The 13,265-nt window shown below is 40.2% G+C and overlaps 1 protein-coding gene across 2 annotated transcripts in view; it reads right to left on the bottom strand.

The window, feature by feature from the left end:
* LOC106637141 (uncharacterized) overlaps positions 1-13,265 on the bottom strand; it is a 43,910-nt gene that overhangs the window by 4,934 nt on the left and 25,711 nt on the right. The window contains exons 3-4 of one of the 2 annotated variants that reach the window (XM_089592224.1): positions 12,542-12,557; positions 8,946-9,009 (exon numbers count right to left, since the gene is read on the bottom strand). In XM_089592224.1, coding sequence (XP_089448350.1) covers positions 8,946-9,009; positions 12,542-12,557 — 80 coding nt within the window. The remainder of the gene's footprint in view (positions 1-8,945; positions 9,010-12,541; positions 12,558-13,265) is intronic. The other variant, XM_089592223.1, reaches the window with a different exon arrangement.

The raw sequence follows: 13,265 nt of genomic DNA, 5'->3' as shown, positions 1-13,265 counted from the left end.
GGATAGAAATATTAGAGGATGTGCCCGTGTGGAGGAAGCGATCGGTATGTCGGAGTGATGTGCAGCGTACGAAGAGTCAAATGCAGCTGCGTAATAAGTAAATCTGCGGCATTTACTGTGCGTCTCCGTTGAAATGTTGAACAAATCGGTAATTGGGATGATTCTTTGGACCACACGAATTTCCATTAGTTACGTTAAGTTGATTGTTAAAACCAAGGATTTTGAAAAGGTGAGATTAATTTCATTTCGGATGCAATAGTAAACGATATTTTGATGGATAGTGTTGTTAAACATTCACCGTCAGAAGTAGTCGATTTTTCACTCGTCCGCGTCAATGCAAAAAAAAAAAGAAAAAATCTTTCTGGTGAAAATTTGCGAAACTTTTGCAAAATCACTTCCTCATTCACGTGAGTTGACACCTAATCTCGACACTGTCGGCGAATTTTCATTTCCGCTCTTGCGCAAAGTATACAAGGCGTGGTGTTATGAAAGTCGTGTCCCAAGCGTCGTACAAATAATTTATTCATATTCACACCAACAAAGTCTTTTTCAATATATACACTCGTGTCGCCCGACGACTTTTTGTCATACGTCATCGGGAGTTGAATAATCGTTTCCGCCTCTACAGGTTATACTATGCTCGTAAACACCTCCTGGATATTGATATAATAGGTAAATTTGAAATTTACAGTTTTTATAGAAAATTCTTAGCTCTTGATCGGCAAGTCTTGGACCTTTTTTTTATACTTTGTTGCGTCTTGAGGGATGTACACAATGAAATGCACGTTTCAACTACACGTGGACGTCAAAAAACAGCGAGTCGTAAATTGCGAGTCGAGTAAAGATACTATTCGTTTAAAAATATTTTTAAAAAGCCACGTTGCTTAGGGAGGAATGAAACGGGAATCTCGAATCCCCGAGCCAAGACAAGATTTACGATTCGCGATTCGCGATCAAGCGGGTTTTATCGCCCAAATGACCATAAAAGTGCTTCCAGAGAAACTATGACACCTCGTAAAGTGTTTTTATGATTTTGCCAGCCGTCCGTCAAACTGCACGCTGTTTCGATTTTAGGCATGGAAATCGGTTCGGGTGCGCCTATGTGTGTTCTTTGCACAGACAAAGGATCATCGGTTTGTTGTAATGGCACTTTTTTTAAAAATTTTTCTTCTTTATATACATTAAAGTTTTCACAACGACCGGGACCTCGAGAAAGTTTGTGCAAAAAATACAACGGAGCAGTAAAAGTACATCAAATGGAATCATAAACTTCGTTTACGTTTCAAACGCTCTATTTGTTTTGATTATTGCATTTTCATGTACCACTCGTTTCTAGCTGTTGTTTAAAATTTGAATTACTAATACGTGAAGCTGGAACCGAAGAAGAATGACCGTTACAATATCCATTATCGGATGAGCCCGACGAAACAAAAAAAAAAAAAAAAAAAAAAAATACGCTGAATTTGCCAATACGAATGTACCCGGTACGCTGGAACAATTTTATTTATTAAAATTTAAAAACTTGATAGTTTCAATGGAAGTCACTACCAAAACTAATTTCGATACATGTTATACGTATAGTATACAATGATATGTTACACCATTAAATTGATATGGGACAAAAAGAGAATATTCCACGTTTTCGAGTGGTTCCGTTTATTTTCAAGTATTGTCGAATAAGATAATTACAACACACATGTATCAGAGTGATTAAGTTGCAGAATGGGTACCTTTTCTATTTTCTCAATATACTGATTGAAGATGTCAAACGATGTGAGCGGTTTTGCTCCAAACGACCGAATGATCGCTGTCTGACCAGTATGTTTGATGTTTGAAACGACATCCTCTAAAAGCCATTAGCATTTCGTGATGGAAAAAAAACAAAAAAAAAAAAAACGTGCAATCAACCAAACGCGGAAACCCCATGCACGAACACACGAGTCCCAGCAGCTTTCACCCACACAACACTACATGGATGGATCATAGTCGGCGGTTGTGCAATGGGACGTGCATACGTTTATGTTGTACGTCCGCATCTATATTCCTGCATTTTTTTTTTCTCTTTCCGTCTTGTTCTTCCGTGCGAAAACACGACGGTGGAGCAACGAGTGTATGTATATGTACAGGTATCCGTGTGTATAGGATATAATGATGGCTTTTGAACGGAGAGCACACCGCCTCTTCTCGGGGGTAATGGCAGATTGATATCCGAGGGAAAAGGGGAGGAACGAATCTTGGCAGAGGTGCTCGGGGCGCCGGCTCTCTTGCGTCGTGGGTACTTTTGTACAGTGAGGGATCTTTTTTTTTTTTTTTTTTTTTTTTTTTTTTTTTTTTTTTTTTTTTTTTTTTTTAGTGGTACAGATCGAGCCTGAGATACTTTTCTGGGTGGGGGCAAAAGGGGTTGATGCTCGTTCGATGCCGGGGTGGTGGGAGTGGTTTGGAATGAAAAAAGTGTGCGGTTATGATGATTATTTGACGCAGAGAGGTTTGCTTGCGAATAAGGACGATTGGGTTAGGCGTTTGAGTTATCTGGTGATTGCAGGGACAATAGAGCAGGTCGTGAACGAAGCTCTTCCGCACGAATCGAAGAGTAACTTTGCCGGTGAATCCGTTTGGTTGTACTTGTAGTTACCATTTGTTTTTTCAAGCTGATTTTGAATCGAGATTTTTCATTTCGATTCAGATTTAGCCTTTTTTTTTTTATTGGTTCAATCATTTTATTTCATTTTATTTTTATCGATGCATTACTATCGACTGCTCTATTGTTAATTCTATTTATCGTAAATCCAACTGATGCTTAATCTGATTAATCAAAAGAAATAACCTTTATCGATGCTCACTACGAAAGAAATTGGGCTTTGTATCAAAATTCGTCGGACATGTTTGTCAAATTTTGTTTTCTGCAGTTTTATCTTTAGGTGGTGAATTTTCAACCAATCATTTATCTCTGACTGGAAAATCTACCGTTTTGATTCATACTTGAATTGTTTTTTTAACACAGATACGCTTTTTTTATAGAGTGAATATAATTGTAAATAAAAAAAAAAAAATGTTGATGAGATTTCAAAGGGTTCATGATTCGTTCAGATAATGTTGTAAGTCGATGCAAAAATACCCCAACAGTGAGAAAACATTAACAATCGTATTTACCTATTCCGTATAAATTTATAAAGTAAAATAAACTCCATATTCTATTTTATCAACAGACAAATTGAAAAAAAAAAGTATAAGCCCTCTGCCCTTGCTCGCATTCGATTAAGAAAAAAAAAAAAAAAAAAAATTCCACCCACGCCCCCGGTTTCCTTCCCGGCCCCCGAAACATCACAGCCACAGGCATAAGCTCAACGCCGAGCTCCATCACACCCTATACACGCATAAGCGGAAACTCGCACCATATTCGATTTGATTTTCTCCAGGACCGCATCTCGGCTGCATGATACACACGTACGTGCATTCCCATACATATGATATATATACGTATATATTGATGCTCCCGAGTGCGTGGGATTGCTCAATTACGCGCGTCGATCAAAACGTTTAGCCCACATATACCTGTATATAAATCCCATCACTTTGCCCTTGGGCGAAAAGGTTTGCGGGGAAAAAACCACCAGACCCTTGCGCCCGGCTTACACGCCAACAGTATATGTACTAAAATCGCATTCCCTGCATGGCCGAGTCGTGTGGCGGATATGTAGGGGCCCTCGGGGGATCGGTAGTGGGGACGCGAGAATTTCGACAGTCGGTAAATGTATATCTTTCCTTGTACTTTTTGCTTAAATTTACGAGCGTACAAATATTACACCCTGTGTACTTACACGCGCAAATATTATAAATAAGTGATTACGCGTGAAAATTTTTGGAAGAAAATAAAAATCTAGGGACACATACCTGCGCAGGTTTTTTACCGATAATCTGGAAAATCGGAGGATAAAGACTCTTTGTCTCACTTTGGGCAGAACATATCTTTATGATAATTTTTCCTCAAGCTCTATGCATTTCGATTGAAATTTTTGTTTTTTTTTGTTTTTCATTTCAATTCAAAGATATAATAACTCTTGGCCGTAGTTTTTTGCAGAGCCGATCGTATACCCCCCCCCCCCCCCGTAAAAGCAACTCGAAACACAGCGCATATAGACGCAAGGTAAAAAAGGAGCATTTCTGCTGCGGGGCGGTGAACCGCATATATATTAGGGCTCGCGCGTATCCCTCGCCCTGTACGAGGGTTAACGACCGGATACATTCGCCGCGCGAGAGATGCTGAGCCACCTGCTTGTACCGTGCGCGTAACGTGGTCTTGTATTTTTCGTTGCACTTTTCGATGTTTGCCTTAGCTGCTGCTACTGTTAAGATACGCGATAACGTCAGAGCGTTACTTTAGGCAGCTGTTACACGCGTTGCGTCCTCCGCGAGTGCTGATATACAGGGTTGGTGAGGCATTTTTCGTGCCGAGCGTTTATTTTTGCTCGTCTTTTTTTTTGTTTTCGGCCAAAAGGTTTCGATGTTTCGGGGCGACGAACGTTTACGAGTCAATCAGTACTTACACATAGGGAAACTGTACAGATTTTTTACCGATTATTCATGACATACGCCGAAACTGTTTATTATCGTATTAAATTACCGTAACGACTGAAATTCTTGCGGTCGATTGAACGGGTTACAAACGGGGGGTTGGAGAAATGTATGGGCAATGTGTATAGAACAAAAAGTACGGTCTGTACATTTCATACGATATACGATTTTACGCCGATTTCTACGAGAATCAATATTATTGTAGTCCATACCGTGATTCATTTTATATTTTTTTTTTGCCACGATTTTTGTCTTTGGCTACCAGTGGCAGTAATGTTTGGTCATTTACTTTGCTATTTTTGGTTCAATACGAACGACTACGCAATTTTCGATATAACAAATAAGTTTTACCACCCGAAAGGAAAATAAACAGTTATTCATTGAATATGAATCACATGTGGTCTTTGTTTCGAGATAAATTCACACAGAAGAGACTGATAAGATTTATTTTTTTCTTTAGAAACAGAATTTTGTTAAATATTCTCTTGTTCGTCTCGAGCAGAAATCGTCTCTGGTAAATCTTTCCTCAAATGTAGTGGTTCCCGTACAAAAAATATGCAAATTTTCATCATTAACCGCAAACATTTGGAACACAGCGAAACCTTTCCTGGGTATACCTACAAAACTTATGTATTCATGAATTTTCCATTATTCAACGAAAACCAACGTGTCACGGCAGCTTCACCTCCAAATATTTACAAAGAAACTCCCTCCCCTTTGAAACGCTGTGTTTCAAACATCCATCGGTTGATCGCGAAAAAAGAAAGAAGTATAAAACAAAACAAACCGCGCTAATCCTCTGTACCCACGCGCAAAGTATTAAAACTCGGAAAAACAATCACCACCCATCGATAATCTCCAATCCGATCCACCAAAAAGGAAAAAAAAGGGGAAAAAAATCGACGTATACCGATGTATACAGCACCTCTGCAAAATTTCCCAGCAATTTCCCGCGTAAAATCCAACAGAAGCAGAGAGATAGGGACGGAGATCAACGACCGGCTGATTTCAATCACAGCCGACGCCCCTCCGCCAACCATCCCGTATATATAGGTACATCCACCTCGATCATCGCTGATGAGCAGTAGTGCACACCTAATCGGCCGAAGGCCGCTCTTCCGCTGCGCTTCTCTATACGTGTATGTACGCCAACATTGAAAAGTTGTACCGCCGCAGCTTCAAGTTCGTTAGGCTTAATTGGTAATAAGGAACAGGGCGACGCGGTTGTTAAAAAAAAAAAAAAACAACAACAACAATTTGTATTGTATATTTACATGTTATGCGAGACTTTCCATCGCTTTATTCATGCACGCCGAACGCGATCTCGAGAGGATGGGTATGTACGTATAAGTGCGTGTATATGTGTAGACACCTGTTTAGTTCAGACGCGCATCTATCGTGTAAGCGCGCGGCTTTTCACGAGTTAAAAGTGAAATTTTTGCTCGTTGGAGAAAGAGAGTTATGTGTTGCACGATATTGTTGAATGCACGTCTCGTTTTTTTTTCCATCATCGTGTGTTAACATATATGTGACTTGGCAATTGTGCATTTTACGGAAGACGAGAGATACTTTCGGACAGGTAAGGAGATAGAGATCGGTATGGGGTTCACGGCCACTGAGGCTCGAGTATTCCGAGCTTATGGGACTGCGTGTTGGACGATGTTTTGGCTCGGATGATGTGGTTTTTATACAACTGATAATTATGTTCAAGAGTTGTATCAAGTTGCAAGGGAGAGGAAGATGTGCCTTTATTTCGATTCAAAGTAAATTTTTCGTTGTGTTTCTTTGTTTGCCGGTCGATTTTTTAACAATTCTAATATTTTTATGTTTTATGAAACAACTTTGTGGGCAATGGAGACTTATCATGTATTTTTTAAGGAATTGGGATGAAAAAGTGCATCATTCTTTTGGATTTGTATATCAAACAATTTTTTTCCGATGTATAGGGTTATTGGGTTATTGGTTATTTTTCGTTCGAATGATTGAGAATATTTGAAGTGATTCAAATTTTGGGAACCATATAACTTAAAAGCTACCGGTAAACTATATTTCAAATATTTCACCAGAGTCTTGAATGAAAACATAATTTTTATCAATAACAAACCCTTTTTTTGCTATTACAAGAGTACATGTAATTAAAATAATTAATAAAAAAAAATCTACACACATATCCTTACAACGCAAACGCTACCGTAAGTGCAAAGTCCATAACTTATGGTCGTCGAGCTTTTGCTTCGATGTCTTTGAGGTAAAAGGGTGCATGGAAACAGCCAAGTAGAATTTACAGGTGCAATCGATAAAAGCCTCGTGTATCATAACAAAAGGTCGTCGTATCGCACTCGCGCGATCCCTCGTATACACTTCTCGAAAAGAAACTCCCAACGATCCACGAACGCGTTGTTAATCGCATCATTAATTTACGGTATCGGCAAAAACGGGCACCACATCCACACAAACATACCGATGGTCTCCTATACCCCGAAAATATTGATTGTTCGCGGGAAGCACGCACATACGCGATTATTATTTTTTCGCGCACGCTTTCCCTCCACGGACCGCCGCATGCTCGCCACGCGCCACGATTGACAAGTTAACGACGGTACCCGGGAAACCGCCGATGCGCGATCGTTGCTTATTATTTTTAACGCGGCGCGCTCTTGCGCGTCTCGCTTATACACCGGGCCGAGGGACGAAACGCGCGACGGAGAAAACGGGAAACATACGAATAAATCGTTGCGAAGAAAGCGCCCATCATTTTACAAGTGCATAAACTTTAAGAGTCCGGAACGCCAATTTAATGGCTTTATTTGCAAAATATTGTCTCGAGTGCATGTACATATACACACATACGCGTTCCCATTACGTTTTCCATGTTTTCACGAGGTGGGAGTTCTCGGTTTACCGAGCACGCCCTGAAATTCACCTACGCGCGGACGCATCTCTAGGAGATGCTTGTGAGTTTCGTTGGTTATCGATGAAAGAAAGCGCGATCTCGCGAAAAAAAGGGACAGTAGGCATGATATATTGCCAGAGCTTTGTCTAGTTCGTAAAAAAAAAAACCCCTTGGAAATTCGGTCAGTCGCAAAAGTAGGTCTACAACAATAATCTCTCTCTCTCTCTCTCTCTCTCTCTCTCGGCAAACGGAAAAGCGCACGCAAATGGAAAAAACGGGGATTACACGCGATCCACCCTCCCCAACCCATTTAAAAGGAGCCCCGCACGCAATGTATCCAACAATAGCGTATCGGCTTGAAAAATCTGCATGAATCGAGTACCCTACACACACGCACATATACATGTTCGGGCTGATCTCCGATTTTCACTTCAGTTACCGAATTATACTTCCCCCCCCTTTGGCAAGCGTTCGGATTTCAGTGGGGACGGAGCACCTTATCGCTCGGATGGACCGGAGGAAAAAAAAAAAAAAGAAATGTGCGCGTAACGCGGAGTTCGTGAGAAAAATCTCCCCTTTGACGTTGGGGGGGGCCATTGTAGCCGTTTTGGACCTCCCCTCGAAACAGATCAATCGACGACGGTCAAGCCGTGCTACCCTGCATCTGATGTCTCGCAAAACCGGTTTTTTATACATACAGAGATGAGCGAACAAGGCACATCACGATTACGATCACGAAACACATGTACTATACACCGCCTGCACTGCTGTTACGTTGTTGTCTTTTCAGTTGCGTTCGGCGCACACTTCACTCGATTCTTATGCACCATCAGCAGTAATTCGTGTTTTGCCTTGGCATTCATGCTAGTTGAGTTTTTTTTTTTTTTCATTGCTCGGTTGCGTTACATAACTCGTAGAAAATGGGGACTCTTCCATCAAGATAATCCACTTTTTCAGAGCCAACTTCCCCCACCGTTTGATGAAAATGTTTGATACTCGTTAAATTTTTTTTTTTTTTTTTTTTTTTTTTATCAACACCTTGAAATTCAAATTATTTTTTCATAGTTATACGCAAACTTGTGTGCTTTTTAATTCTCCCTACAATGAAAAATCCACGTGATCTCCCTGGACCAATCAAATCTCTTACAAACATACACATAGGCTTCATCCGCGTGACCCATCAATCTTTTAAGTGGACTACTTATTCGGTAACGCGATGAAGCCTCTTTACTTATATTATATGTAAATTGAGTGTCGATAAACGATTAGAGGAAATATGATTCTAGATACCTACCAGAGCAAAAATAGTGATCAAGTAAAATGAATGTGATTGGCGTGCTCTTTTTCTTTGAAAATAAAATTTGATTGTGGCCTTGAAAAAAAAAAAAAAAAAAAAAAAAAAAAAAGAATACGATGAGTGTCGATAAATGTTTGTACATATCGTGAAGGAAAGAGTTTTAAAGTGCCGCTGGTGACTCACCGTTCGTCGGACCGTCGCACTCGTCGTTGTCGCTGCAGCCTCTGGTCGCGCCGTTCGTAATCACCTAAAAGAGAACAAACAGAAAAAAAAACCCCAAGAATATCAGTCTCGCGCTCTTTACGTATACGTACTTTGTGACTGAGTGTCTTTCAATATCAAGTATATCATAACATGTAGCAATCGTGCCTGCACATGAAAGCTAATAATTTTCAGTTTTATTCTCCATCGGCGTGTAGAGGGGCCATGTAGGCACATTGTATTATTGTTACAGAGGGTGTTAAAGTGGTGATGTCAGGGGCCCGCATTGAGCGATGGACTTGTTTTTCGGCAACTTATATTATACCGGACGCCATGTTCAATTAGGTGTGGAGTGTAATTGGAAAATATTGTGCCTAATAATCCTAAGATGCTCACTTGGCACTTTCAGGCAGACCCTCTTGTTGAGAGAAATTTCGAAAATATTTATGCATTTGGACGATGAAAAAATAAAATAAAATAAAAAATAACTGCGTATTTTTTACACTTTTACAGGTATGCTTTTTTTATCAAGGATATTTTCTGTCCATAAAAGTAAAGTATTTGTCCCTCTTTGGTTCATAATAAACTTTCTTACTCGTTTGTCCACCTGATACTGATACCAATTCATTTACACGTGTCTTTTTTTGCTGTACCTATTGTATGGGAATTTTGATGACACTCAAAGATAATAAATATTTCTATCATTGTAACGCGTGTCGATTGGAAGGTAGTACTAACATGTATGATGGCGCCTATTGTATTCCCGCTGCTCATTTTCACATTAATGGCACAAGTAAACAGTTTCAGAAGTTGCACCAATCGATAATGATTTGTTGTAAAAAGCTAATTACTCTTTGTTAAATCTATCACTCTTGCACAGATTTATTATTTGGTTAAATCGATAAAATTATCTGTAAACTTATCAGGATTAAAAGAAAAAAAGATTGTGATTGAATTTACGAGGTGTAATACTATCTTTGTTTGTTATGTGACATCAATCGAACGTATACGCTACCATATAACTTATAAATGGCACCGCAGGAGAGACTAAGAAGAGACATTCGTGTCGTTGAAAGATGAGATTCCGATCATCGGTAAAAATAAAATTTATAAGTTAGTTGGCTACGTTGATGTAACTACCAAACCTACGGCTATGAAAAATCTAATTTTATCTAACACACCCCACGCATTTAATAAACCATCAGTAAGGAAAAAGCTCGCCACTTTCTATATCATTCGACACTTCCGGAGAAAACGATCCCCCTTGAGCTGTCAACGCCCATGAAAACACATTTTCAATTCGGCTCTGGTGACAAAAAAAAAAAACACCGTCTCGTGACTCACCGACTAGTGCAAATAAGACACACCTTTTCTCCGCTGTCCCGGAGTAAGTATTACGTTTGCGCTAAAAATAGAAATAAAAAAACCATCACCAGTAATGATTTCACCACCGACTATCACTTTCACGTCACTTTTCGGAGCTTTGGCTTACCATATTGTTTTTTCTCTGCGGCTTTTGCGTGAACCAACGAAGAAGAGTACATTACTTTTACGAGGCTGTGTCTTCGAACAGAAGCTCGCGGTGCTCTAATACTATTTATCGTACGTGCGGTCTTTACGATTTTTACGAAGGAAAGTCTCGATCTTCTCTTTTTCGTCGAATCGCTTTGCCGATCGATGATGGGTACTTTTATTTGTATCGTATCTCATGGACTCGTCGAACGACCATTAAAAGTATGTCGAGATGTTTCCGATTTATATCAAGCGTCATACTTGTTAAGTGACAAAAGCAGAAATAACAACGCAGATAACGCCGTGTACCCGATTTTTTGTATCGCCTTACCGATCTTTTGGGTCCCAGGGCTGTGCGCGTATTTGTCCCGAACAGCCGACCGTACAATATCTCGTAATCTTTGGACAAGACTTGCTGGAAAATATGAAAATAAAGAATTTTTTCGATTGCAAAACGTAATTTTAATACGAAACGCACACACCGTTTGTACGCATAATCACAGTCGTGCTGCAGCTTAATCCAAACGTACTATGTGTTACCGTATACAAAGAATCAAAAACCGAAAGAAAGAAACGGTATACGCTTTGCTCTCCTCGTGTTGACGATTCGGCGGCATAAAGAGCCAGGCTTTCCCACGCGATAAATCACCAAACACCTCCGACAATTTCGAGCTCACGTTCCTCCCGTTACGTCCATTAGTATAGTACTTATAGCGGTAGAGTATCGTCTCGCATATATGTACGCGCTGCCCACGATCGCAGCACAAGCAAACACATACCGATCCCTTTGAAAAATCATATCCTCGACCGTGTAATCTTGTTGCAGCTTAAACAAGCCAACCACTGTTTCTGTGTGTATGTGTGTGTGTGTGTGTGTGTTTGACACGTCCTTGTGTGTTTGTGTATTTACAATCGTGACTTTCGGTGAGACACACACCTACGCGCGTAATCGAGGAGAGGGGAATCGTTGTAGTATCGCTCGGAAGGAAGTAGTCACACGTGGCTGGAGGGTCTTTTTTTTTCTCCACGTAAAATTATTGGTGTGCACGAGTTTATGGGGTTTTTCTTTAGTTGGCGTGCAATATCGTCGCGCTTCGCGGAGCTTTTTTGGTCGGCACTTTTGAGGGTACACGAATGCGCTTATTGCTGTACGAAGCTTGAGTCAAATTTTTCGGGAACTTTCATTTTATTCATGAATATAACATACATTTGCTTATTTTATGGTTACAAATGTATGGTATTTCGGACTCTGGAAATTTCAACATCAATTGTAGACTGGTGGTTGTTTCGTCAAGGAAAGTGAGAAAAAAAAAGTCACTGTTAGAATGGTAATTTGGTGTCATATTTTGCCATCTAGGGACTTTTTTTACTTTGGCCAACCCAATTCCTCGTGGACGGGAATTTTGATTGTACAAACAGTAAAAATAACTATACTTACAACAAAAATTACTCTTCCAAACATTAAAAATTATCGTTCGAATTTTAAAATGTCTCTAGACGACCGAACAGTAATTTTTACTACTGTTTTTTTTGTCAGTGTATAATATCGCACAGCTGAAGTCAGTCGAGTGAAATACCTATATTGCGAAATCGGTTACTCTAATCGTCTTGGAAACAAAGTTTCATAATTGGGTTTAAAAATTTCGGCCTAGCCTCGTTTTCAATCAGATAGCCAAAGTATCAATCTGCTGAAAAAACTCACGCGCGTTATTTGGTGCTCCGAGTGCAAACAGAATAGACAATGAGAAAAAGAAAAAGAAAAATCTCTTAAACCAAATAATGAAGTTGCATACGTACCTACCTATACGTACAGATTTGTTTGAACTACAATTAAGATAATTCCATACCCACAAACGCGAGCAAACGTACGGATAATCGTATACCTTTTCCATTGTATGCATCACAATTACAATAATTTCAAGAACAGCCAAATCACGCTCCTGCATACATACATACATACAATACGTGCATACGATATGTTATACACGCGTGCGTGTGTATACACGTGTACAATTATTATTTCCACTTTCCTCGTCTTGGGGCTTTTTTTCGTTCGACCGGCCAACCTTGTGCCTATACGCGCTCGGTATACTTATGGTTAATGCCCACCCACCTACCTACCTACTTACTGCTTTCTTTACTGAGAATCAGCCGTAATCGCGTACAGTAGGTGCATTACACGTGTAATACGCGTGTGCTTGTGCGTAAAAAAAAAAAAAAAATAAAAAAAAATAGAGATGCCGTTTGTCACTTTCCTTTGTACGATCCGATCCCCGATTACCGCATGTGCACACCTATACCTACACCCAAACACACTTGCGACACGGTGCGTGTTTTCTCAGCTTTGGGGTGGCTATAATAAGTATATTAGGCGCATGTATCTGTGGGGGGAAACGTCGCCGACAGAGAGAAGCCGTAGGACGTAAAAGTTATAACCCCGACTCTTCTCCCAAAGACACGAGATCGTGACCGTGAAATCGTACCTACGTCGTATATGTATATGTGCACATAAACACATAACGCGTATGTATATACATAAGGTACACGCGAGTGAAAACAAAAAACGCTCACGCGACGACGGAACTGTTTTCTTACGTAAACGCCGTCACGAGCGTGAAATCCCAACTTTCGCGATTTTTTTTTCTTCGCCACTATATAGAGTCGGGGGGGGGGGGACACGAGTGAGCTATGGAATTTTTCGATCAAGTGCCGGCACATGTACCATCGACCTCCCGACCAGGCGAATCCTATACGTTAACGAGTGCCTTGGAAGTTATTTCGGTGGATAGG

Source organism: Copidosoma floridanum, unplaced genomic scaffold, assembly GCF_036245765.1.
Source record: "Copidosoma floridanum isolate Cflo_tuat_1 unplaced genomic scaffold, Cflo_Japanese_pri ptg000014l, whole genome shotgun sequence".
In the NCBI taxonomy this organism is placed as follows: Eukaryota; Metazoa; Arthropoda; class Insecta; order Hymenoptera; family Encyrtidae; genus Copidosoma; species Copidosoma floridanum.
This window is presented reverse-complemented; position numbering and strand designations above follow the sequence as displayed.